The sequence below is a fragment of the Coccidioides immitis genome, assembly GCF_000149335.2.
Source record: "Coccidioides immitis RS genomic scaffold supercont3.2, whole genome shotgun sequence".
Classification (NCBI taxonomy): domain Eukaryota; kingdom Fungi; phylum Ascomycota; class Eurotiomycetes; order Onygenales; family Onygenaceae; genus Coccidioides; species Coccidioides immitis.
This window is the reverse complement of record NW_004504309.1, coordinates 4,893,902-4,916,790: the sequence shown is the minus strand read 5'-3', so window position 1 is coordinate 4,916,790 and position 22,889 is coordinate 4,893,902. Positions and strand designations below refer to the sequence as shown.

Below are 22,889 nucleotides of genomic sequence, written 5' to 3'. Positions count from 1 at the left end.
GTTTTATCCTCCTCCCATATTCTCCTCCACACAGGCTTTCATTGAGCCTATGCGATGCAATTCCCTAGGGCTCCTCAAATATAGACCGATCATAAGTTGATCTATTCAGTCTGCTTGAATGAATACAGCTTTCATTCAGGCATGGGGTGAATGGACTTTTCCTCAGAAGCCACTCCCGCTGTTGCCGAAAGCTAATCGATCGGGCCCTCATCCGCTCAACAGAGCTCAATTTCCATCCAAATCACGTTGCCCATCGGTTCCTCCTAGCGACAATCTTTCACGGGGTAATATTTCGGATTCCTGGAGAAGCATACATTTCCAATTGTTTTTGCCCTCTGCGTAAGAGGTACTCGATGGTAGCGAAATCTTTCCTGTTCACGTCTCGATTCTTCTGAAACTCTTGCCTGGGGGTTTTCCCGTCAACCCTTCTGTGAGATAGCTAATCTGTACGAAGTAAAGAGTCGATTGATTAATTACCTGGCATAGCGCTTGAAATTTGCTTGTGAACCCTGAGGCTTTGTGATTAGCTAGTCGGAATAGCGGCGTACGGAGTTCTTTGGGTGTAGTTCAATATATGATCACCTACCACGGGTTTTTTTCTGATTTCCCTCAAGCATTGACGATATAAAGCCAGAACCTGGCGCTGTAGACCAGACAATCTCATGGCCCTAGTTCGGTCGAGGATGACGATCTGGAGTGTTTCTTGAGGTAAGTAACGCTTGGCCGGAACAGAATCAAGAAAATGCATGGCGCCGAAGCTGAGCTTCTTCGGTGGAGCATTTGCAGCTTGACTCCTGCCCCGTCCCCGTCTCAAGTTACCGATTTCCCGGCCGAGTCCACCAAAATCGGCACGGAGGAGTATTTACGGAATAACATTTGACAGTAGACTGAATGGAGCCATAAGCGTGTGAAAGGCGACCTCCTCGCCGGTTTGCAGCTTGTTGGCATTTTTTCTCTTGTAGTCGTTCAAGATCAAAAGCAGTTTCCCTTGTGCCGCAATATCCAAGTGATCAAAATGGCTTCTTTCTCTGTAAGTGGCACATTATACTTTTCATAGTATGCGTACGCGTCGGTGATATCTTCCTGTAGCTCACAGTCTGTGCATACATATCTGCATATTATCATCACGCCTCGTTGATTTTTCGTTCTTCTTTTTTCTTTTTGGTCCAACTCGGGGAGAAACAGAAAGCTAATGGTTTATTGATGATAAACCATATGTGGTGTAGCGCCTGGTTCGCTTCCTTGCAAAAGATGGAAAGGTCTACTATGGTGATGCTATTCTCCCCACAGGAGCCACCGACATTGCTAGAGCAAACAAAGCCCGTGTCATCACAGGGGACATATTCGGCCAACACCACGTCACCGAACAGGTTGCCGATGTAAAGAAGCTCTTGGCCCCCCTTGCTCTCAATGACATCAAAACGATACGTTGCTTGGGGCTCAACTATGCCCGGCATGCCAAAGAAGCAAATATGGCGATTCCTACATACCCCGTGCTCTTTTTCAAGCCTGTCACTGCCGCAACTGGGCCGACAGAAGATATCCCCGTTCCAGCAATTGCGCAAGAAGGGGTGGGCTTAGATTATGAGTGCGAATTGGTCATTGTAATCGGAAAGGAAGCGTACAATGTCCCTGAATCTCGTGCCCTGGATTACGTTCTAGGTTATGCGGTTGGCAACGATGTCTCTCATCGAGACTGGCAGCTTAAACGTGGAGCAGGTCAGTGGGGGCTTGGAAAAGGGTTCGATGGATGGGCTCCGTTTGGCCCCGGAATCGTCTCTGCAAACTTGATACGGGATCCAAATGCGTTAAACATTTCCACCAAACTCAATGGAGAAGTTGTGCAGAATTCGAGCACAAAGGACATGATATTTGGCGTGGCTAAAACCGTCTCTTTCTTGTCCCGGGGTACAACGCTCCTACCTGGCGATCTGATTTTTACTGGAACGTGAGTTCATCCCTTGCTTCTCTACTGAATCTTAGCCCTCGGGAGCTAACAGCATCGCATTTTTAGACCTGAAGGAGTCGGTATGGGCAGGAAACCCCAGCTTTGGCTGAAGGACGGAGACCAAGTAGAAGTTTCGCTTGAAGGTGTCGGAACATGTAGCAACAAAGTTGTCTTTAGCGAGCCTCAAGCCAAGTTGTGAAGAGTTGTGGTATCCAATTTTATGTCCGCTGACCGTTGTTAAACCACTTATGTTGTATTATCTTGACCAGTGATCTGCCTAGGCCAGTCCTTATTCTGTTATGTATTCATGGATATCATGTCAAACCTAGCAAAAATGGCTACATCAACGAGGCGCCGTAGCATCCAATCACTCAACCTGTGCGCCATAACCCTTTATCCCACTTGCAAATCCCCAGCTTTGATGTTCTAACTGTTCGTCTTCCTTCAACTCTACACCATCTTTGGTAATAACTGCAATGGAATATCTGTCCAAACTTCTTGCATCGCGGTAGTATAGCACCTTCATACACTCCTTCAAGGCACTTACTGCCTGCTCCTTGGTGATGCTTTCGATCGGTGTACCTTCTGGAAATAATCTTCGCAGGATTGGTATGGCCAAGTGCGCACCAAATCCGGTTGCCAATGAAGGCGCCGAAAAGGTTGTACCAAGCAAATCGGCGGAGCTTAAGAAAGGTTTCCCATCTTGATCGAACCCAGCCACCAGGATGTGGTTCCACAGAGGATTGAACTCGGAGCGTCGCCTATACAGCATTTTCGAGAGGTATGTATGCAGGTTTTTAGCGTTAAGTGTGTGCTGGCCATATGAGGAGTAATTCTCTCTGATGTCAAGAGAGTTTAAGAGGCGATCAATGTATTGCATGTCGGAAACATCACCACCGAAGCCAACAACGGACGAATTGTCAAAAACCCGGAGGCGCTTCACGTCCTGGAACCGAGCCAGGGAGCCGTAAGAAGCTGCGCGGAAGATTGGCAGTTAGATAAACATTTCTTGTTGAGATATCCAAAAGTCACGAAATTAAATAAGCCGAAATAACTGGGGCCGTAAACAATACGAACCTAGATTATCAGCGGCTATTGCAACTCCTCCATCGAACTTGACAGCGACGACAGACGTTCCTGTCACTATAGGAGACTGTGTATGGGTTTGAGGCCCCATACTCTGAAGATATGAATGATCATAAGACCCGTAGACATCGTTCCTTGGCTACCAGGGTAGTTCAGTCAGCTTGACATATCCCCAACAAAGAGGCTGATAGAGGCAACCAACCCGTCCCCACGCTTCCGGATAATGGTTCATGATTGAGAGAAAAGATTGTTTGGCCAGGTGGGCAAGGTAATTGCGTCAAAAAGTAGAAATAACGACCAAAGAGCAAGGTTATATCTAGGGCAGCAAGTGGTAGTGTAAATGATGGAGCTGGATGAGAAGTGAAGTTGGTACGAAGGAGGTATTCCAGGAACACCAGAGAGAGGTGTCATCCCCATCTGCCTGGAACCCAATCGAGCAGGGAGCTCCAGCTCTCTGCTTATGTAACTAGCTAGTTAGTTCGACCAACCACGCGAATTTGTAAATTAACTAATGATAACTCATTATGCCGTTATGTATCTCATACTTGCTCGGTATGTACCAAACGTATTATGCATTTGAAACTAAGCTGACAATCCATTACATACACCGGGGAGAATACATATTATAGTAGGAGTCTCCCTTAGCGCTTGGCCATTGTTTCAGCACGTACTAACCATATCCCTTACTTCCTTGAACAATGCCCCAAGGTTGTAAGAATTCCGTACAATTGGGCGCCTGGAGTATGTATTCGACTCGGCGGTGATTCTACTCACCGCCGGCCTTGGCCTAGAACATCCGATTCCTCCTTGTCCAGATCAGTCATCAGATGTTCAACTGCGCTGGGTTTCACCGTTCTACCTGCCGGGTTGTCATGCCGATTCATCTCTTTAGATGCCCCGACGAAGTCGACACTGGCCCGTGGCGTCAATCCTTTTTTCTCGGTAATTTTGGAGCGAATTTCCTGCTGCGCTCTTTGCAACTCTTCTTTATATCCCCAGTGGGGAAGGCTAGTGACATCCCATATACTGTGGTCGAGAGAAGTTCCATACTGTGACATCTCCTCAAGTCCAGCATGTTGCCTTAAGCTCGAGAAGAGGCTTGGATTCTTCAAGGATGAGGATGAGGCAAGTTTTTCGTTGAAATGGATGTCTTGCTTTTTCAGGGATAAAAAATGAGTAAATTTTTGGCTGGAGGCCGGAGGAGGGGATCCTGGAGGTGATGGAGGAATATCAAGATTCGGGTATGGCGGTAGCGTCATATCTCGCATGAGGGAACGCTGAGCAGCCAACGTAACCGGCTGATGAGACAAGCTGGAGGCTTCTTCGGTCGAATTTAGCTGCTCAGACGGCTGAAAGGGACCCATAAGGGGGCCGCTCACGTCCTCCGTGGAGTGAATGCTAGAAGGTCGGATGCGTTCGTTTTCCTGATCTTTTGCTTCAGTGAGCAATCTCGTGGGGAAGTGTAACCTTGAGCCGGGACCGCTGACCCTTTATCTGTCGAGAATGTTCATTCTCATGCTGCTTAGAGAGACGGTGAATAAGTTACTCTCCACCAGATGTGGTCAGTAGGTCCTACCTTGGACTTGTGAGAGGGCTGGGGAACGTTGCCTTCATCTTCGCTACTGCTCCCATATGCCCCAAGACCGAGCATAGTATCAGCCAGATATATAGTACCTTAAAGGCTGAACATAACCACGAATCGTCAACCAGTCTCGCAGGGGCGTGCAGAACAAGACAGGTAGAGTGGGTGGGAGCTATATCATTACGTAATCTAGTCGTTCGTTAGCGGCGTGTTATTTTGTTGGGCTTGGGAGGCAGCAGGAGCTTCGCGTCCATTTGCTGGTAGGCCGTTCATCCTCAGATGCCTCATCGTCAAACGAGGAGCTCTCATCATTCATCAACGAAGCCAGAAAAATCCATATTTACCTCTAACGGGAAGGCCACTGTTCCCAACTTTTATCAACACCGTATTCTGCTCAAATATATCTATTCCTCCCTTCTGAATCCTCCAGATAACCCCCATTAGCACCGTCGTCCAAGGCAAACCGAAGTCGTTACTTCATGATGACTACCTTCCTGGAAACGTCGCGACCCTCAGAAGCCATTGGCTATTCATTTTCGAAGGAGTCTGGGTCCAACAAACAGCATGGCTTTTACCCGTAAGCTTCCTGGGTTGGGTACTCTTCTCAGTGGTTACCTGACAATACACAGATACACCGACAATGGTGGCTCCACATTGGGAATAACGGGGCCAGATTTCGCGATCCTAGCTGGCGACACTAGATCAGTTTCCGGATACAATATCAACACGCGGTTCGCTCCAAAGATATTCAAGATTGGTGCGGATGAGACAGGCGAAGGGGGCCATATCATCCTCTCCGTTGTCGGATTCTCGGCCGATGGCCAGGCTTTGAAAGAGCGGCTCGATGCGATTGTTAAGATGTATGAGTACCACCATGGAAAGCGGATGTCCGTCAAGGCATGCGCCCAGCGCTTATCGACCATCTTATACTCGAAACGATTCTTTCCTTACTACGTTCATGCGATATTAGGTGGCCTAGATGAAGATGGCAAAGGTGCTCTCTATAGTTATGATCCTGTTGGCTCTTATGAACGAGAGTACTGTCGGGCGGCAGGCGCTGCTGCTAGCTTGATTATGCCTTTCCTGGACAATCAAGTGAACCTTAAGAACCAGTACGTTAAAAGTGCTGAACACGGTGGTGAGCTGGTTCAGGTGACACCGGAGCCTCTGTCTCGAGCTACTGCTCTGGAACTGGTTCGCGATGCCTTTACCAGCGCTGTGGAGAGGCACATCGAAGTTGGCGATGGGCTGCAAACGATGATTATTACGGCGGACGGAATAGAAGAAGTGATTACCCCGCTGAAGCAGGACTAGAGTTGAGTTATGGCGTCAAGGTATTGGGCTGGCTCTTAGATTCTTTGAGATGATTATCAATTTGAATTTCTTTTATTTCCGGACCTCACTAGAAGATTTCGCAACGTGCGTTTCTATTCATTATTTGTAAAACCGTATGCCATGCAAATTCGTTCGCCAAGTAAAATCCCATCTCGAAAAGTAAAAAGCCCAAAACGCCTTTGGTATCTGTTTAAAAAATCGAACCTTTTCAGAACCGTTCTTTCATCCGTGAGGCCACGGTCCGCAAGTTCCCATATACCTTGCCCTGTCAATCCATTCTTATTAGTCGAAAAAGAGAATAGGGTAATACGGAGATAGAATTATCCTAGTTACTTACCGGGGGGCTGCCCAGAATCAAACTAACAATTGCTTCCCGAGCAATGCGAATGTTTCGGAATCCCCCGAGAATGTGGATTTTTTGGTCCGCAAGGACAACTCTAGTCCTGCTAGCATTCTCGATGGCGAATTTCGTTTTTCCATCTTTACCAGCGATACGGCCAATTGCTCGCCCCAGATGCTCACCGTTCAAAGGCTTGACGTCCTTTATTTCAAATGTTTCAATGTACAAGTCATCCAATCTGAGTAGCGCAATCGCATCATCTACGTCAAACCCAAGGGTAAACGCCTTGATGAAATCTTCTCCTTTTTGCAATGCGCCGGTGTCGGTAGTATTTTTCGAGGTCCGTAATTCAACGGCCTTGCTTTTAATATTCATTCGGACCTGTAGCTTTAGGTGCTCTACGAGCGGGGGGTATATTTTCGGCCATGCAGCTTTCAGCGGGCTCATTCGATGAGGCGGAACGGGCACCTTCCGATTCTCTATACGATACGCGCCGTCTGTCGCTGTTATAGGGGTGAATAGTGGCCGTCCTTCCTCGTCAACGTGCATGTCGGTGTCTGCATCTTGGGAGGTTGTTGTTATCTCCGGCAAGGGCGCGGAAGAGTCTATTAACACATCATCCTCATCTAGGCCATTATAAGCAGCTATCCAGGTAGGTCTGTAGTATAGACGGATGGAAACGTACTTTGGTTTATCTGCGGAGCTGATGCGGCGGCGTTCTTCCCAAGCTCCTCGGGCGCTCTCAAACGACTTGTTGGAGCGGGCATGGTTTGACAACAGGGTATTTGTAAATATTTCTTTCTTAGAAGCAATATGCTGTTATCGGATTCAACAACACAAGTCTCAAGGGAGAGCTAACGGCCGGGTCGCAAACACGCCTTTATCAGTGATTTTTTAGATCTTATCTTTCGAGGATTTCTGTTGGTGTGGGAAAATTGACATGCAAACCGAGCAAACACACACCCTGCACAGGCCCGGACTTAAGCTTCAAAACTTCCAAGCTTGCCGATTGACGATCACTACTCCGTATTGCACGCAGCAAGATTCTGGGAAGCTGTCAGGCTTGTGCTCTCCTGTTGTCGTTTAATCAAAGTGACATATGGAGATATCCTACTCAACCAGGTGATCCAGGATGCCACGAAAGATATGTCCAGACATATAGGACGCAGTCTGTTTGGCACGACATGGAGATCCACTGCTCAATTTTTTCCAAGCACCGGACAACCGGGCCCAACATGCTCATCGAGTCGACAGACGGCTCTGGCAAGGCGCAATTATTCTTCGCGGGGGACAACAGCTACTCCAACGCCTGTCGGATGCAGAAATTCTAGGCTAAATTATGCGGCCTTTGGCTTCAATCGCATGAGCGCAAATACCAAGTCGCCCGCACAGTTCGCATTTTTCATCCCAAGACAGCTAGGAGTAAGACATACCAAGTTTAGAGATAGCCGGAAAATATACACCCCAATCCTCTACGCCTGGAAACGGAATCTACACACATCAGAAGAGAATTTTGCGTCGCAAAAGTCGAGCAAAGATGATGCCACGAACCGTTCCCAAGAACCGTCCCAGCGCAGCGCAAAGTCAGATCCAGAAGCAGAACCCCATCGCACTGAAGCTTTCAAGGGTGGTTCTCAGCAACATACTCCGAATTCACACCACATATACCTGATAGACCGGTTCTCTCACGTCCGGAGTCCAACAAGGGAAGAACTGCTAGCAGCCGCAACTGGGTTTTGGTCGCGGTTAAAGATACGATTCAAGTGGTTTTCTATACGGAGCGTGCGGCCGTTTAATATCGACGAAATTGGCGCTTTTTTCTCTTGGGTCCTTTTAGGTCATGTGCTGTGGATTTTCCTGGGCACGACGACTTTCTTTTCTTTGATTATATTCGCTATTAATACTGTATTTGCACAAGGTTAGAGAACCCTTCCCCCCCTTTTTCCTTTCCGTATGGATTAAGTAAAACTGCTAACTCTTTCAATGCAGAAACTTTAGCCAGATGGGTCGGCAATTACTTGACGAAATCTTCTGGAATTAAGGTCGTTTTCGAATCAGCAATTGTACCAAAATGGGGGGACGGCGTTATTTCTTTCAAAAATGTGTTTGTTTCGAGAAGGCCTGGTCAAGGCGGTGGGAATGTAAGTAAAGGTTCGTCGAAAACAGCGGCCGCGGCGGCTCTCCACAGCATCGTTCCATCCGTCCAGCAGCGAGAAGACTACGGCGGCGAAGAAGAAGATACAAACTATACCCAATTTGACGTCACGATTGATACCGTGAACGTTACTCTTTCATTTACAAAGTGGTTCAACGGCAAGGGCCTGTTGCGGGATGTAGAAGTGAAGGGAATACGGGGCGTTGTTGATCGGACCCATGTATATTGGCCAGATGAACCCATAGATCCGAAGTCCTACCGCCACGAACACAATCCAGGGGATTTCGAAATCGATTCTTTCCGGATGGAGGATGTTTTAGTCACAGTCTACCAACCTAACAACTTCAGGCCTTTTCCCGTGAGCATATTTACGTGCCATCTGCCGCAGCTGAGGCGCCAGTGGCTATTTTACGACTTTTTATCTGCAAGCATTATGTCTGGGTCATTTGACAACTCGTTGTTTACCATACACCCCCGACAGACACACAGCTACACTGGGGCGCAATTGAATAACGGAGTGGAAGAGAATGGGAAACCCAGCCCGTGGAAGAAGCATAGTCGAATTCGGATTGATGGACTCAACATCGACCATCTCAACCGAGGTGTTGAAGGCCCCTTCTCGTGGATCCACGAAGGAAACGTTGACATTGTTGCCGACATCATGTTTCCAGCTGAAAACGACGAGAGTTTGGCCAAGGTAATGGCGGATTTTTATGACCGCCTGGAGGCAACGGTAACATCCAACCGATACCAGTCCTTGGCGGAGTCTCTGCCTACCAACGTGGAGGATGGCACCGCCAACCTCCTGTCTGCTGCGAGCAAAAATGACAAGAGATTTGTCGTCACCGATCTCAGAATCCATCTAAACAATGTGAGAGCGGTTGTTCCTCTTTTCACACGGGATCTTTCCTATATCAACAATGCGCTCATCCGGCCGATCGTGGCTTATATAAACTCCAAGCGTACTTTCATTCCCATCCAATGCCGGCTTGTCAAACGAGTGAGCGACTTTGATGGGAGCTGGACTATATTCGACAGCGGACTGATGGATGATCTGTCGGCAGAGGTGAGTCTTCCACTTTTTGTTTTGGACCCTGAGCATCTTGTTTCTGTTAACATGTTGCGTGTGATTAGACATACGAAGCCTTCGCAAGAGATGTCGTAGACGAGCAGGCGCGAAAACGACGTCTCAAGAAGGTAGGGCTGTGGTCGCTCCAGCTTGCAGCTCAAGCGATCTTTATGGGAATGGCTGGTAATATTGCATAGGCTAAGAAGGGGAAAAAAAAAGAAAAGAAAAGAAAAGCAAAGGAAAGAAAAAAGAAAACGGGAGCATGAAGCCGGACAGGAGGCGTATTGGATCTGGTTTATCGTTTTTAACGGGGGCGCAAGGGCGGGTTCCTGGCCACGATGTATACGATATATCTTGTAGGAGTACGGAGTACAACGGCTAGTTATGTATGATCACCCATAACCAGCCACAGAGGTAGGGAAATGGTCATGTAGGTTAGACACCTCTGTAAAATGAAAATCTCAATTTACTCCAATCACCTCTCCGTACAACAGCTAATATCCCGCAATCCACACACAGCCCGTGGTGGACAGAGGCAGATACGTAACCATCGGAGGTTTCTCGGAGCTTTGCACGGAGCATGAAGTCCTGATCTGACTGCTAGCTACTCACATCGGTTACATGATGGGCCAGGATTCATGCTACACCAAATGTCGCTCCTGAAGTCTGTTAGCGAGCCAAGTAGACGGGCAGCGGGGGGTTGTGCTGTGCCCGAATTCGAGCACAGCCTACGCGCTGAGGGAAAGCATCGACGGAGACGGCCAAGCTCGACTGGAAGAAAACAGGTTGCCCAGCGAGTTCGACAGACGGGGAGATGATTCTTGCAGGAGAACTCGGCCCGCTCAGCATTTGACAGCAGCGAGAGCCGACTTAATTTTCTGGGCAGCCAATCACCAGACAAGAGAGGGCCAGACTACGATGAAGTCGAGTTAGTCTGCGATTCTTTAATTAAATTCAAAGCCCCTTGACCAAGAGCCGAAGTCCACCTGACTCTCTCCCTCGCAATCCTTCGAACAATCCCACCGCAAAACCCCCAAGACCCAGTGACAAACCTCTCCACCCCCCGCCCAAAACCACCCACCCACCCCCCTGCATGGTTGTGCTAGGGAGCCATGTCGCATCCACGGCGGCAACACCGTGATGCGGAAATCCAATCTCTTGCTTCACAACCTTACGTGGTCCCTGCTGCCCCTTTACACTTCTCGACTTCTGCCTCCTCTCCTGCGATCCCCGAATTCGCAAAAGCCAGAGCACCCGACAGACTCCCGCCGTCGAACCACCCTCTGAGCGCGCGCCCTGGCGCTGGTGGAACCGCTTCAACCCCGAGAAACTACCCCATCTCACATGCTGAAATACCTGTCGCTAGCTCCTTGGGCCCAACTGAAGCTCCGTCCACCCTCCGCTCGCGTCAGCGCGATCAACCGCTGCAGCCGTCCCGATCCACTGCAAGCCCTGACCACACTGCTCTTGCACAGTTGCCCTTATCTCCCACGAGATTGGTAACCCACTCGGGATTCCCGGTTCCTCCAACGGGCATACCAAATTGCACTTCGCCCACCTCCAGCCTGTCGTCTGTCTCGTCGAATCCTGTGCCTGGCATCGGCGCTTTCGGTCGGACACCAGCATCCACGCTTCAGAACACAGCTCCAAGTTCCACCTCTCCTACAGCCAGGCTCAATTCCGCCTACGCATCCGGCCTCTACAAATTCCCAGGCGCAAACTCCATTAATGTCTCCGCAATGGCAGAGGGCAAGGGTCACAGGGTGGTGCCGAGGACGTCGTCAATAGATTCCGCCATCTCCTCGCTCTCCTCGACATCTCATTCTCACAAGTCTTCTCTGGACTCCAACAATGTCACTCCGGCAGATATTGCAAATCTAATAGCGACTGCGGGATCTCCCGAGGCGGTTATCATACATTTACTCAAGGAGAAGCAGCACGCAGCATCTCAAAATGCGCAACTATGGAAATTGGTCGACAAACAACGAACAATGTTGCTGGCACTGAACAAGGATCTCGAGAGGGCGATGAAGGAGAAAGAGAGGTATCGAAAACGACTTAAAGAAATCCAAAACGCTCCCCCACCTCTTCCGTCCGATGCGCCTCGCTCTACAGCCCGTCATGATGACCATAAAAAGTGGGAGAGGTCTGAAATCGCGCTACCTAGCCATGCCCATCACAACGAAGCTTCGCACAAAAAGCACGAAGGGGAAAACACTCAGCCCGATCTTGACGAGGAAATTCGATCGTCACCGGTTGATATGCTCGCAGTGGATCCAGATACCCAGTCTCCGATAGACCCCAACCCTGATGCTTCTTCGCACGCTACCGATTCACCTGAATATCGAACGCCTCTTGAAGCTAGTGGGAGCACCTGCAAAGATGTTGCACGTGAAGGTTACACCGGGCTGCCTGACGCGACTCCTCTGACAAGTCACGGTAGCTTCGACAGAGAAGAGCCGCCCCCGGTTGGTCAGACCACTACCAAAATTCCGCCGCCTGCAAGGAAGCCTCCTCCGGCACCCTTGAAGCTAGACGAAGCGCAGAAGGTCAAGCCTCACATTATTGTGGATCACCGTAAGGACCATTCTGAATCTGATTATGATGACATACTGGAGGACAATGAAATACCAACGATTGAACGTGGTCGGAGAAGAACGCGGGAGGAGGACGATAAATTACGGCAGGCTATGATGTTGAAGGAACAAGAACTTCGAAGCCGATCGAATAAGAAGAAGCTCAAGAATTTTGCACCACCTGAGAACGTTCAGAAGGAACAGGCACAGGCATTCCTTGGAGTTGGTCTTCCAGCAAGCCCGCGCTCTGGTATGGCACCGTCCCCGAGGCTTGTCGGGCTACATTCCCCTCCCCCCGCCTCACTATCGGCCATGTTGCACCCTGCAGCTTCCGACTCCAGCGTTTCCGATAAATCTCGTTTGACCTCACCCCTAAGCCCCGGTTTACCCCAGAGCCCGAGACCTGGAGATCGCCCGTTAGGATCCCCAATGCCGCGTTTCCCGAAAGACCCCAATGCTCTGGTCTCTCCACCAATTTCCCCGAGGAACGTAATGCAGGGCCAATTCCAAAATATGTTAAGTTCACCTCCTGGCTCTCAGGAGGCCCCTAGAGACGGTACAGTGAAGACAACGCAACAGGCGCCAAACGCCAACGAGAGGTCAAATAGCGATGCTCCGACGTATAAACTCACGGTCAACGAAAATAGTCCAGTCTCTGGCCGTGAAACTTCCCACACAATATACCGTGGGATGGTGGCCGCCGATTACCCTGAATTGCTTCTTCCTCCCAGCTCCTTGTCCTCCATTGATGTGAAAGTTTCGTCATCCAGGCTGCGCCCGTCTCGTAGTAGCTACCTTGCACTGAAGCCAATGGAGGAGGAACCCGTATTCACATTAAGTGTCTACTCGCGTGTAAAACGGGTCGAGCTCTGGCGTGTGGAGAAGGCAATCATTGCTTTACCACAGTTAGACCATCAAATAAAACAAATCACCAATTTCTCCACAAAACTACCCGAGAGGTCTATGTTCACTGGCCATTCCCCTGCTAAAGTTGATGCTAGGAGGGCTGCCCTGAATGCGTACTTTGAAGCTTTGCTCAACCACCCGATGGAAGAAGCTGCAGGGCTGGTGGTATGCCAGTTCCTTACGGCGGATGCTATAGAACCTCGTGACGACGAGTCCAATTTACTCCATGGAGCAGGGAACGGGAAGCCTCCAATATCATTCGGGCCTGACGGGAAGCCGAGGATGGAGGGATATCTGACCAAAAGGGGAAAGAATTTTGGCGGGTGGAAATCAAGGTATTTCGTCCTTAATGGACCGGAGTTGAAATATTACGAATCCCCCGGTGGGCCTCATCTTGGAACCATCAAGATACATCACGCACAGATCGGAAAACAGTCGCCATCTGGAAAGAACCAGTCGCCGTCACGGACAGAAGATGATCCCGATAGTCAATATCGACATGCTTTCTTAATCCTAGAACCAAAGAAGAGGGATTCTTCGGCTTTGGTTCGACACGTTTTGTGTGCTGAAAGCGACGACGAAAGAGATGTATGGGTTGAGACTCTCCTCTGTTACGTGGAACCACGAGAGCCAGATGAGGAATACCATGGTCACCATGCGCAGTCCTCAAAGCCCACCGGTCCTACTCCTAAATCGCGTCTTCAACCTCCTCATTCAAAGAAGGGCGGTTTGGAAAGTGGCCAATTAGAAGGCTCGAACGCACTTCAAGCACTGAGCTACGATGATGTTGTTGCTGCAGAAGCACCAGTCCGTGGACCCAGCGGCGGTAAGGTTTCTCCTCCCGCCGGTCACATGGCGGATCACTCAGGCCGTCAGTTTGAACAAGACAATTCATCACCGACGCAGAAAACAATCTCTGGTCCTACCAACGGAATGAAGATTCAGGATGCGGGTGCCTGGGGAAACAAGACCGTAACATCTACGAAGGAAAAGAAGCGGAGCATATGGGGTTTTCGTGCCGCAACAGCAGCGGACTTGGCTAGCCAAGGGTCAAGGCAGGACTCAGTTGGTTCTGTACATGATGTGTTCCTCGACCGAAGAGCACCGGTACGACCTGTTTTTGGGCTTCCCCTGGCTGAGGCGGTGGAATTTTGTGGTCCTCGAGGATTTGATTGCGGACTTCCTGCTGTTGTTTATCGCTGCCTCGAATATTTGCGAGCCCAACGTGCGGAGTTGGAAGAGGGTATTTTCCGGCTGAGTGGCTCAAACGTCGTTATAAAGGCCCTTAAAGAAAGATTCAATACAGAAGGCGACTTGGACTTCTTGGAAGGGGACCACTATCACGATGTCCATGCGGTCGCGTCCCTATTCAAGCAATACCTAAGAGAATTACCAACAACTGTATTGACTAAGGAGCTTCATTTAGATTTTATTCGTGTGCTTGGTAAGTCTTGTTCCATAATAAACTGGCTATTGCCGCTAACAAAGTATGGGTTAGATCTGGATGAGAAGCACCAAAAGATCAGTGCATTTAATACCCTAGTTCATAGGCTTCCGCGGCCTAACCTAGATCTTTTAAAAGCCATCTCTCAGTTCCTAATTATCATTATCCAAAATGCCGATGTGAACAAAATGACTGTTCGAAATGTCGGAATTGTGTTTGCCCCAACATTGAACATACCTGCTCCTGTATTTTCAATGTTTCTTACAGAATTTGATGCAATATTTGGAAAGCATCCACCTATCGATCACGGCACCAGGACAGTTGAGCTGACGTTGAATAATCAACGTTTGAATCCTGAGGATATTCGGTCCCCACGCCATCAGATGTTCACAGATCTACCGACCCCTGCATATGACCAAAATTCGTTTGAGCCTCAGAGAGCCGAGGAAGCAGAAGACCTTAAGCGTCGGGGAAACTACACCACAGGGTTTACCCCTCTACATCCTACTTATGACCCTCCTCCGGTGCCCCATCAACAGCAGGATGAGGGGACGCTATCACATCTTCATTCCATGAATGGCTTGCTTGCACCCGGGACGCATGCCACAAAAAGTAAACGAAGAGAAAGCTCTCTCCTTTTCATGGACATCGGAAAATAAAGAAAGAGATATTTGCGTCTATAATTAACAATGTATGCCATCGCCCTTTTGTTTGGACTACTTGAATGTGCCTGTTATGAATCCGCTGAAATTGTCTTACACCATTAAACTATAGCTCTAGAAGAGGAATATCCTCTCCTCTAAATGGGCACCTCGGAAATATTTCCTTTCTCTCTACGATCGGTTTTCCGAAGGGATCGTATATACCTTTGCACCTTCTCTTTTTCTATCCCCCCCCTCCTTTAAGTCTTATTTTCTCCGCCCTTTGGGCTTTGTTTATATGTATTCATGATTGGGCTAGTGTCCACACGGAAGGTTTGTACTATTGGCGCACTGATTTCCGCCGGGGGAGGAAGTTCCCATACGTTTGCCTTTTTGCTTGGGCTGAGATCTTTATACCCCATTTGCATTCCGCCTTTGTATCTCTTATGCAAATCGCAGACTATGTCCTTTCTTTCAGTCTCCATGTGGATTATTTACATGTACATTTCATTGAGGCTTGTTCCACCTTTATGTTTCTAGCTACGATGCCCTTTCCTGTATATGACTACTGTCTGGTAATAGAATCAGATATACACTCCTATTCTAGCTTTCAACAGCATTGTCTTCTCAGAACAAATGCATATATACGCTGAAACGTTTGTATGTGGCACAAATATCAATGATCGCCAGGAACATCAGTGATGATTACTTGCATATATGCTCTATGCTAGGGGAAAGGTGAGCAAACTTTTATCTGCGTACATACAGACTAGTATGATTCCAGCTGCTTTCTGCTTCTAACGCTCCAAAGGTCATTGGTGGAAATCAGGAAAGGCAATAGGAAGATTACATACTGAGATGAAACAAAGGGGCACGGAAAAGCATCAACCAACGTTCAGTATGCGAAAATGAATTTTGACAGCAAGACCCGTTCCCAGTGTTAAGCTGCAGAGCGGTGTACATTAGCACCCTTATTGTAGCCCTTTGAAGTTGTAGAGACTGGGTATCTATGACCTTTCAGATAGGTATAACGGGGATCGAAAGCTGATTCATGCCATTTCATGTCCTTGACTGTGAATGGGGAGCCATGAAATGGCCACAGCTTAGCCATTCGTCGGGATAAATCAGAGATTTTGCTTGCAAATGATTGCAAGCCAGCCAGAGAAAAGGATTTTCAACATTCATGGGCGTACCCTACCGCGCTGGCTCCAGTTTGGCAACAATTGTCCACCAGGAAACGGTAATTGAACCAGTCGTCGGTCTCCCATCGACGACAAGCCATTCCCTGACTCGGGCTGAGGTGATAAATCGACGGGCTATTTGTTCCAAGCACAGAGATGGATTTATGGGATGAACCATAATTATCGATGTTGTTCGATAAAGAAGCAATGACTTCGTAAGAAGCATGTTCGCAGCAGCGTATCAAAAAACGGGGCGCCTCTTTCTTCCGGTATACTTCGAACTCGCCTTCACAACCTTGCCCTTTCTCGCCATTTGTTCCTTCTTTCGTAATATCCATGCCTTGCTCCCTTTGACATCTGCTGGGTTCGTTCCCTTCCGCAGATTTTGAGATTTCCTTCTTCCATCAACAACCTCTACGTCGTCCATGCCTTTCACAACGCCTGTAATATCCCCTTGTAGCCCACCGCCTCCAACTGTCAGTACCAGATATAATTTACCGTTTTTCGTTCCAGGGTCATCTTCCAAAATACCAGCACCGAACCCGGCTTTCATCGCCGCCGCACTGATCATGTTTCGTTGCGCATCATTCTTAGGATAAAACTGACAAACAGCACGGGCTCCACGGCGCAAGCTAGCATACAGGCCGTCGAAAAATCGACGCAGGCGACCTTCAGGACTGACATCTGTCGTTTCGGCGTTGCACAACCACTGTATGGCGCTAATACTGATAGCAGCATCAAACGTTCCTGGGCGAAAAGGGATCCCTTGTCCCATGTCGGCCAGAAAAAGATCTCCATCGACCTCTCTTTGAAGTGCAATGTCGAGCATGCTAGGTGAGATGTCCATTCCGATCCATGTGTGGGGCCCGCCCTGGGATGGGGGCACAGATGATAATATTTCACCGGACAGGCCAGAGCCACATCCGATATCAAGGATGAGCGAAGGAGAGTGAAGTTCTAAGAGTTCTAGTGCACGGTGGGTCATTTCCGACTGGATATTTTGAATCCGCGAGGACGATGTGTATTTCCGTGATTCGGCGTCATTGTAATACAGATCGGGGGGCCTGGAAAGGTAGGATGCAGGGTCAATATTGCATGACAATTTTCCAATAGAAGGGGAAGGTCAACATACAATGAGTCTTCGGGTCTCGACATTTTGGTAGCGCGTGTTGAAAAATGGGAATCGTCGGGGCTTCTTAACCGTCAACTACCAGTGCGTTCTTGGAGACCGATTATTTTTCTGCTGCCAAAGTTCTGTAAATGATCGCCTAGTTTGTCCACTCAATAACCGCTAGTTAAACGAGTTAAGCGCATCCAATGATGATCATTTAGTTGTGAGAGAGAGCCTTTTTTAGTTTTGAAAATAGTTACTCCGTACGGAGTACATATTAGTTAACTAGTTTAGTTTATCCGTGGTTAGGCGCTCCATTCGGGCCAGCTCACTCATCATTTTAACCCTCCAACGACTGGATTATTTCAAAGAAAAAAGGAACAACATCACTAATTACCTTGGTGGTTGTTTGTGTCGAATTCTTACTTTGCTGCTACAAAAGTTATCACGATCTTCAAGCTGGGAATTTGTTAGGATCATTCAATGTCTGCGAAATAACTACTTCGACGGGAGGACATCATTTCCGGCAACAATCCGGCCACCTTGACTCTACCTGAGCCAATTCCGCCGGGACGCCTGTATGGAGAGCAGGCTCCTTGATCTTTTCAAGTCAACAGTGCCGATTTCAAGTTCACAATGTGGGTGCTACCCCTTGTCGGCTACTTAGGGGTGATAGTAGGCTTTTGCTTTCTCACCCTAGCAATTGGTATGATACCTCAAGATTGCAAACATATTCCGTGAACGATCGCTAATAATGCCCGTCTCTCCTAGCCTCCGGATTATACTATCTATCCGAGCTTGTAGAAGAACACACGGTGCTTGCCCGGCGCGTTCTGTCGCGGCTTATCCACACAGTCATTGCTCTCCACGTACTACTATGGCTTATCGACGGGCTACCCATCTCCCTTACCTTCCTCAGTATAGTTTCACACCTCGTATATGCTAGCAATCTCCGACGCTTCCCAGTCGTCAAGCTCTCAGACCCGCTCTTCATCCTCTCCTGTCTCCTCGTCGGCTTGAATCACTGGGTGTGGTTCCGCCACTTTTCTGATCCAGCCACCTTGCAAACTAAATACAGTCGGTCATCCTCTCACTCAGCGTCCTTTTCAACAGGCGGACAGCACTATGGAGCAGGCTCCGACCTCCCGTCATTTACAGAGATAGCCTCATATTTTGGCCTTTGTGTGTGGCTCGTCCCATTCTCGCTATTCGTGAGCTTGAGTGCGGGCGAGAACGTCTTGCCCACTACAGGCTCAGGGTATGCTTCAGGTCCCTCCATCGGCGCAGATGGGTCTTCGACCTCGCCTCTAGGGGGCTCTGGAAACGAAAAGAAGAGCAAGAGCAAGGCAATGGCAAAAGCTTTGGTGGATGGAGCGCGAGGCTGGGTGTCTGAAACGGGTGAGCTGATGGGATTCTGGGGGGGCCAGAAGGCAAGGCGATTTTGATATGTCTTCTCCCCCCGAAGAAGTTTTGTTTTCATTATGCATCCTTTTCCGCCGGCGTGATGTACCGGTAGCTATCTTAGGCTTTATTTCAGCTCTTTCACCTTAATGCTTTTGAACCAATTCGAAAACACTTTTCAATCAGAACCTCTGTTGAAGAAAGGAGGATAAAATTGAAGAATATGGATTTCGAGGGCTGTGCGACACCTAATTTACAAGTATTTTATGTTTCACGAGGAACCCTCAAAACAAAATGCAGTGAGCTTGGAAACATGTCTTTAAAATATCTACAAACATATGCTAGGACAACAAAGAAAATCGAGTCAATATCAAGCTATCAGCAGTTCATGTAAATATATAATTTACCTTTCATGGTGGATTGAGGATAGGAGAGTTCGTTTGGGGCCGTTAGTTTGCCTTTGGGGCGTAGATTTCGCGAATACATCTTGCCGCGAATTTCGAACAGTTGTAAATAGGCCGAAAGTGCGCGGAGCGGATCCGATTCGCGCGGTTGCCCTTAGTCCATACAGTGGTTCGACTCCGATGCTTAGAGGGCCGCTTCCATCTTGTCCAAAACAGCTCTAGTGAATTCGTGGGTAGCAGCCTGACCACCCATGTCCCGAGTCCGAACAACACTGATTAAGTTAGCTTCTAAACGGAACGGCATCATTGAAAAATCTTGCGAGGAGGGTTTGAACGTTGGGGGATTGGAGGTCAACTTACCCTTCGCCAATGACATCGTAGACTGCCTTGGAAATACGATTTGCATGTTCATCAAGACCAAGGTGACGGAGAAGCATGGAGCCTGACAAGATCAAGGCCGTTGGATTTGCTTGATCTTTGCCCTTGATGTCAAGGCCAACGTGCCGGCAACCGGGCTCAAAGACAGCAACGTCACGACCCATGTTGCATCCCGGCACGATACCCGGGCCACCCACAAGTGCAGCACCGATGTTTGAAAGAATACCTCCATAAAGATTAGGCATGACCATTACGTCGAATTGTTGTGGGCGAGAAACAGCCTGCATGGATGCATTGTCGACAATCATATCGTTGATTTCTAGGGTCGGGTAGCTCTCGGCGACCTTTTTGAAGGTGCTTCGGAAAAGTCCATCGGCGAGTTTCATAATATTCGCTTTGTGTATGCATGTGACTTTCTTGCGGTTGTTCGCGAGCGCAAAGCTGAAAGCAAATTTCGCAATACGCTCGGACTTTGCTCGGGTAATAATTTTGAGCGACTCAACGACGCCGCTGACGGACTGATGCTCCAAACCCGAATATTCGCCCTCAGTATTCTCACGGATGATGCACAAATCAACGTTATCATGCCGGGTCTTGTAACCAGGAATATTCTTAATCAAAACAATCGAGGCGTAGATGTCGAGTTCCTGCCGAAGGGCTACATTGAAAGACTGATGTCCTGATCTTTCGACTGGTGTGTGCAAAATGCCCTTGAGCCCTATCTTGTTTCGCCTTAGAGACGCAATGGATTCCTTAAATAGCTCCTCTGAATGTTTAGTTCCCGCGTCCACACCGCTCACGTCGACCTGTTCCCATTCGATGGGTACATTGTCTGCTTTGAAGATGGTTTTCACGGATTCTGCGACCTCGGCTCCAATTCCATCACCTAGTCCCCCAAAGTCAGCAACCATGTCGAATTCGACCCAGCATCGAACGGGGATAAGGCACTCATACCCGGGATCAGCGTCACCGTATACTTGCCGCCATATTTGGTGGGCTTGAAGATGTCAGATTGCACGGTGGTGATGCCTAAGTGGAAGTTAACCCTGGTTCATGGTTAATTTGCGGAATTGAAGTGTACAGACATCTTGTGGAAATCTTGGATTGAGAGAAACACGGAGACTTTGCAGCGTTGCGGAGTACAGACTGTCGAGCATAGGGTAGGTTAGAGCGGTGCTGCGGGGAATAAATGCTGCGAGACTCATACCTGCGCGTTTTGCGCAACTCTCATGGAAAACATTTTTGCAATTGCTCGGATATATCAAGAATTCGGCAGCCAGTGTGTGTTCGTGTTGCAGGAGCGGTTTCTCGCGGCAAAGAAAGATTTCTCGCAATCGAGGTTGCATGGAAGCTACCTGCAAGTTCGCCCGTAATTACCTGGTAACAGCCACCGGCTATTACATAATGCACTGCTCGGAAAAACCTTAACGTGATCTGAGACCCACTTCTGCTCGCAGCCTTACCTAATTAACCAGACAAACACGTCAAACACTACGCCTTAACTGCATGTCGCTCGTCTTCGTCCTCGTTCCTCTTCCGCTTCCAGCTTTCCTCTTAGCCCAGCATCGCCGGTTGTGCATGGGCTGCCTGGGCAAATCACAGAACCGGGTCGAGCAACATGAACCGAATGCTCATCCAGTCGCTTCTCCCCCATAAAGCCGGCCGGCACTTTTATTGTTCGCTAATGTCAAAGCTTGCCTGTCTTGCATTATTGATACCCAAATTCGGAGAACCGTCAATAAGGCACGTCTTCTTCATGGTTAACATACTAAATGCCGCCTTCAATGAAAGGCTTCTTTGTATACCGTTTTGGAAGATGCGTACGAGTCCAAGATGCAAGGTTCTGCATGTTTAAATGGAGAGAGCAGGGCGTTTCTCTGGCATAAAGCCACCGGCCTGGGAAGGGCTCCCTCCAGAAGCCACTTTGGGTCCCTGATACCTAAGCTTATAACTCTTGATATCCCTCGCCCATTACCTCTGGAGATCGGGAACTTCCAGGATTCCATCAATCGCCATTGGCGCTAAATGACTGCTATTCCTACTCCTTTCACCAAAGCTCAGCATCTTTGATATGTCGTTGCACGCCACTCTCTTTTGAGGTGTGAATAACATTATTTATTCGTTTGTCCCCGGGGTGTTCAGTGATATCAAGGCGAGCGTCAACAGAACCCCTCCCACAGAATGCATTCCAGAACCCAGTTCCTTTGCTGCAACTGATCTATGGTTTCTATATCATCTACGGTCACAAATTTTCCAGACAACCTTGTTTAGACTCGCCCATATAATCGAATGCATTATTTCCCTTTGGAGATTTACTTGAAGATACGACTATCTCAGAACCCCGGCTACCACCAGTGACCTCGCCCTATCGCGCTCCTCAAGGGAGCCGATAAAAGAGCAACGGGACGCTAGCAATGAAGCTCGTGGCTCTCATCTTTACTGTCGCTGCGATATCCGCCATAGTGCCAGCTCTACCCATGCCCACAGAAAGGGCCACCAGACTAGCTGCTGGAACTACTCGCGATGAAACCACAAACCCTAGTATGCCCTATCCGTCTTGGTTTCGGATGGTTGAGTTGCTGATAATGAACAGTCCATCAAAGATGGTGCCTTCGCGTCGGTGTACCGTGTTAGACATTCCTTTTTATGGTCATCCCTCCACAGCACCGGGCGGGGATACCCCGGATGGTATCCTAAATCCTGGTGATGAAGAAGAAAACTTTGTCATATCGTCATGACCGCGCTCGTTTCTGGTCTATGTATTTGTTTTAAGACACGGCTCCTTTACTTTAGCTTGGAGACGCTACACCTTTACACACTCCACTGGTGAGCCACAATTGAAGGAAGGAAACAGCCCATTATAATAATTGTCACTGGTTTTGTTTTGTTTACTGTTCCTATTACAAGGACCTTCCTGGTTTACTACAGTTTCCCAACTATGGCCCAAGAATTTACAGTGCAGTCATTTGGGACAACTCTCCCTGTTCCTCAAAGCCCAACTACATGATGTTGAAGGCCAAGTAAAGAGTGACATGTATTCATTGTTAAAGATTAATGAACTGTCCAATTTAAATCCTTGACATATACAGAGATATGCTTTTTCTCTCTTGGTTTTTCTTCCCCATATTTCGCGTTATAATGTGGAATATATCTGTCTTATACATGTATATGTACATACGGATTTTAGAAGAAAGTACATTCTTCCAGAAATTCCCCTCCCCATGTAGGTATGGAGTATGCTTGAACTGTATTGTGTCACGTGGCACCTTGTGGTTATGTATGTCTGTCTTGCGTTTGACTGCATACAGGTGGTGAACTTTATCTGGACTGGG

The 22,889-nt window shown here is 48.4% G+C and overlaps 12 protein-coding genes across 13 annotated transcripts; 6 read left to right on the top strand and 6 right to left on the bottom strand.

Annotated features, from left to right (window-relative positions):
* Positions 1–277: 277 nt before the first annotated feature.
* On the bottom strand, positions 278–748 carry CIMG_07273 (uncharacterized protein; the record flags this gene model as incomplete). Its single annotated transcript, XM_001243376.2, has 3 exons — positions 278–428; positions 478–509; positions 587–748. The coding sequence occupies 3 exons, from the start codon at positions 746–748 to the stop codon at positions 278–280; spliced, it is 345 nt and encodes a 114-aa protein (XP_001243377.2).
* Positions 749–839: 91 nt separating this feature from the next.
* CIMG_07272 (fumarylacetoacetate hydrolase) lies at positions 840–2,147 on the top strand (the record flags this gene model as incomplete). The annotated part of the gene is made up of 3 exons (XM_001243375.2): positions 840–1,030; positions 1,227–1,948; positions 2,015–2,147. The coding sequence occupies exons 1-3, from the start codon at positions 1,016–1,018 to the stop codon at positions 2,145–2,147; spliced, it is 870 nt and encodes a 289-aa protein (XP_001243376.1). The 5' UTR covers positions 840–1,015.
* A 10-nt stretch (positions 2,148–2,157) lies between these two features.
* Positions 2,158–3,394, bottom strand: CIMG_07271 (proteasome component Pre4). The gene is made up of 3 exons (XM_001243374.2): positions 3,237–3,394; positions 3,026–3,173; positions 2,158–2,923 (listed from the first exon to the last, which is right to left on the bottom strand). Exons 1-3 carry the CDS (start codon positions 3,264–3,266, stop codon positions 2,316–2,318), a joined length of 786 nt encoding a protein of 261 aa, XP_001243375.1. The 5' UTR covers positions 3,267–3,394; the 3' UTR covers positions 2,158–2,315.
* A 189-nt stretch (positions 3,395–3,583) lies between these two features.
* On the bottom strand, positions 3,584–4,724 carry CIMG_07270 (uncharacterized protein). Its single transcript, XM_001243373.2, has 3 exons — positions 4,611–4,724; positions 4,522–4,552; positions 3,584–4,463 (listed from the first exon to the last, which is right to left on the bottom strand). Exons 1-3 carry the CDS (start codon positions 4,683–4,685, stop codon positions 3,805–3,807), a joined length of 765 nt encoding a protein of 254 aa, XP_001243374.2. The 5' UTR covers positions 4,686–4,724; the 3' UTR covers positions 3,584–3,804.
* Positions 4,725–4,890: 166 nt separating this feature from the next.
* Positions 4,891–6,024, top strand: CIMG_07269 (proteasome component C5). Its single transcript, XM_001243372.2, has 2 exons — positions 4,891–5,193; positions 5,246–6,024. Exons 1-2 carry the CDS (start codon positions 5,096–5,098, stop codon positions 5,928–5,930), a joined length of 783 nt encoding a protein of 260 aa, XP_001243373.2. The 5' UTR covers positions 4,891–5,095; the 3' UTR covers positions 5,931–6,024.
* CIMG_07268 (pre-rRNA-processing protein PNO1) lies at positions 5,246–7,160 on the bottom strand. The gene is made up of 3 exons (XM_001243371.2): positions 6,977–7,160; positions 6,289–6,917; positions 5,246–6,216 (listed from the first exon to the last, which is right to left on the bottom strand). Exons 1-3 carry the CDS (start codon positions 7,056–7,058, stop codon positions 6,160–6,162), a joined length of 768 nt encoding a protein of 255 aa, XP_001243372.1. The 5' UTR covers positions 7,059–7,160; the 3' UTR covers positions 5,246–6,159.
* A 170-nt stretch (positions 7,161–7,330) lies between these two features.
* CIMG_07267 (mitochondrion biogenesis protein) lies at positions 7,331–9,909 on the top strand. Its single transcript, XM_001243370.2, has 3 exons — positions 7,331–8,209; positions 8,281–9,512; positions 9,581–9,909. Exons 1-3 carry the CDS (start codon positions 7,438–7,440, stop codon positions 9,710–9,712), a joined length of 2,136 nt encoding a protein of 711 aa, XP_001243371.1. The 5' UTR covers positions 7,331–7,437; the 3' UTR covers positions 9,713–9,909.
* Positions 9,910–10,627: 718 nt separating this feature from the next.
* On the top strand, positions 10,628–15,688 carry CIMG_07266 (RhoGAP domain-containing protein; the record flags this gene model as incomplete). Its single annotated transcript, XM_001243369.2, has 2 exons — positions 10,628–14,441; positions 14,496–15,688. The coding sequence occupies 2 exons, from the start codon at positions 10,628–10,630 to the stop codon at positions 15,098–15,100; spliced, it is 4,419 nt and encodes a 1,472-aa protein (XP_001243370.1). The 3' UTR covers positions 15,101–15,688.
* A 77-nt stretch (positions 15,689–15,765) lies between these two features.
* Positions 15,766–17,572, bottom strand: CIMG_07265 (methyltransferase). Its single transcript, XM_001243368.2, has 2 exons — positions 17,396–17,572; positions 15,766–17,327 (listed from the first exon to the last, which is right to left on the bottom strand). The coding sequence occupies exons 1-2, from the start codon at positions 17,416–17,418 to the stop codon at positions 16,505–16,507; spliced, it is 846 nt and encodes a 281-aa protein (XP_001243369.1). The 5' UTR covers positions 17,419–17,572; the 3' UTR covers positions 15,766–16,504.
* Positions 17,573–17,720: 148 nt separating this feature from the next.
* CIMG_07264 (uncharacterized protein) lies at positions 17,721–19,307 on the top strand. The gene is made up of 2 exons (XM_001243367.2): positions 17,721–18,080; positions 18,146–19,307. Exons 1-2 carry the CDS (start codon positions 18,011–18,013, stop codon positions 18,817–18,819), a joined length of 744 nt encoding a protein of 247 aa, XP_001243368.1. The 5' UTR covers positions 17,721–18,010; the 3' UTR covers positions 18,820–19,307.
* CIMG_07263 lies at positions 18,985–21,009 on the bottom strand. Of its 2 annotated transcripts, XM_004445417.1 has the most exons (5): positions 20,765–20,890; positions 20,643–20,703; positions 20,512–20,586; positions 19,540–20,443; positions 18,985–19,451 (listed from the first exon to the last, which is right to left on the bottom strand). In XM_004445417.1, the coding sequence occupies exons 1-5, from the start codon at positions 20,795–20,797 to the stop codon at positions 19,364–19,366; spliced, it is 1,161 nt and encodes a 386-aa protein (XP_004445474.1). In that variant the 5' UTR covers positions 20,798–20,890; the 3' UTR covers positions 18,985–19,363. The 2 variants fall into 2 exon arrangements, with proteins under 2 accessions (XP_004445474.1, XP_004445475.1); XM_004445418.1 differs by having other exon boundaries at positions 19,540–21,009.
* A 101-nt stretch (positions 21,010–21,110) lies between these two features.
* Positions 21,111–22,469, top strand: CIMG_07262 (uncharacterized protein). Its single transcript, XM_001243365.2, has 2 exons — positions 21,111–22,098; positions 22,151–22,469. The coding sequence occupies exons 1-2, from the start codon at positions 21,972–21,974 to the stop codon at positions 22,189–22,191; spliced, it is 168 nt and encodes a 55-aa protein (XP_001243366.2). The 5' UTR covers positions 21,111–21,971; the 3' UTR covers positions 22,192–22,469.
* The last annotated feature ends 420 nt before the right edge of the window (positions 22,470–22,889 follow it).

What these genes read in the sequence shown, in the direction of transcription:
- CIMG_07269 (XM_001243372.2), top strand. Translation starts at nt 5,096, where the DNA reads ATGATGACTACCTTCCTGGAAACGTCGCGACCCTCAGAAGCCATTGGC. An exon ending in AAACAGCATGGCTTTTACCC is followed by an intron (nt 5,194 to 5,245) that starts GTAAGCTTCCTG and finishes GACAATACACAG; the next exon opens with ATACACCGACAATGGTGGCT.
- CIMG_07262 (XM_001243365.2), top strand. Translation starts at nt 21,972, where the DNA reads ATGAAGCTCGTGGCTCTCATCTTTACTGTCGCTGCGATATCCGCCATA. An exon ending in CGATGAAACCACAAACCCTA is followed by an intron (nt 22,099 to 22,150) that starts GTATGCCCTATC and finishes GATAATGAACAG; the next exon opens with TCCATCAAAGATGGTGCCTT.
- CIMG_07265 (XM_001243368.2), bottom strand. Translation starts at nt 17,418, where the DNA reads ATGTCGAGACCCGAAGACTCATT. An exon ending in TCGAGACCCGAAGACTCATT is followed by an intron (nt 17,328 to 17,395) that starts GTATGTTGACCT and finishes CTACCTTTCCAG; the next exon opens with GCCCCCCGATCTGTATTACA.
- CIMG_07271 (XM_001243374.2), bottom strand. Translation starts at nt 3,266, where the DNA reads ATGAACCATTATCCGGAAGCGTGGGGACGG. An exon ending in ATCCGGAAGCGTGGGGACGG is followed by an intron (nt 3,174 to 3,236) that starts GTTGGTTGCCTC and finishes CTACCCTGGTAG; the next exon opens with CCAAGGAACGATGTCTACGG. An exon ending in AATAGCCGCTGATAATCTAG is followed by an intron (nt 2,924 to 3,025) that starts GTTCGTATTGTT and finishes TCTTCCGCGCAG; the next exon opens with CTTCTTACGGCTCCCTGGCT.
- CIMG_07264 (XM_001243367.2), top strand. Translation starts at nt 18,011, where the DNA reads ATGTGGGTGCTACCCCTTGTCGGCTACTTAGGGGTGATAGTAGGCTTT. An exon ending in CTTTCTCACCCTAGCAATTG is followed by an intron (nt 18,081 to 18,145) that starts GTATGATACCTC and finishes CGTCTCTCCTAG; the next exon opens with CCTCCGGATTATACTATCTA.
- CIMG_07267 (XM_001243370.2), top strand. Translation starts at nt 7,438, where the DNA reads ATGTCCAGACATATAGGACGCAGTCTGTTTGGCACGACATGGAGATCC. An exon ending in TAATACTGTATTTGCACAAG is followed by an intron (nt 8,210 to 8,280) that starts GTTAGAGAACCC and finishes CTTTCAATGCAG; the next exon opens with AAACTTTAGCCAGATGGGTC. An exon ending in TGGATGATCTGTCGGCAGAG is followed by an intron (nt 9,513 to 9,580) that starts GTGAGTCTTCCA and finishes GCGTGTGATTAG; the next exon opens with ACATACGAAGCCTTCGCAAG.
- CIMG_07268 (XM_001243371.2), bottom strand. Translation starts at nt 7,058, where the DNA reads ATGCCCGCTCCAACAAGTCGTTTGAGAGCGCCCGAGGAGCTTGGGAAG. An exon ending in AGCTCCGCAGATAAACCAAA is followed by an intron (nt 6,918 to 6,976) that starts GTACGTTTCCAT and finishes ATAATGGCCTAG; the next exon opens with ATGAGGATGATGTGTTAATA. An exon ending in TGATTCTGGGCAGCCCCCCG is followed by an intron (nt 6,217 to 6,288) that starts GTAAGTAACTAG and finishes ATGGATTGACAG; the next exon opens with GGCAAGGTATATGGGAACTT.
- CIMG_07270 (XM_001243373.2), bottom strand. Translation starts at nt 4,685, where the DNA reads ATGCTCGGTCTTGGGGCATATGGGAGCAGTAGCGAAGATGAAGGCAAC. An exon ending in AGCCCTCTCACAAGTCCAAG is followed by an intron (nt 4,553 to 4,610) that starts GTAGGACCTACT and finishes CTCTCTAAGCAG; the next exon opens with CATGAGAATGAACATTCTCG. An exon ending in ACATTCTCGACAGATAAAGG is followed by an intron (nt 4,464 to 4,521) that starts GTCAGCGGTCCC and finishes CTGAAGCAAAAG; the next exon opens with ATCAGGAAAACGAACGCATC.
- CIMG_07263 (XM_004445417.1), bottom strand. Translation starts at nt 20,797, where the DNA reads ATGTTTTCCATGAGAGTTGCGCAAAACGCGCAG. An exon ending in GAGTTGCGCAAAACGCGCAG is followed by an intron (nt 20,704 to 20,764) that starts GTATGAGTCTCG and finishes TATGCTCGACAG; the next exon opens with TCTGTACTCCGCAACGCTGC. An exon ending in TACGATGTCATTGGCGAAGG is followed by an intron (nt 19,452 to 19,539) that starts GTAAGTTGACCT and finishes TAACTTAATCAG; the next exon opens with TGTTGTTCGGACTCGGGACA.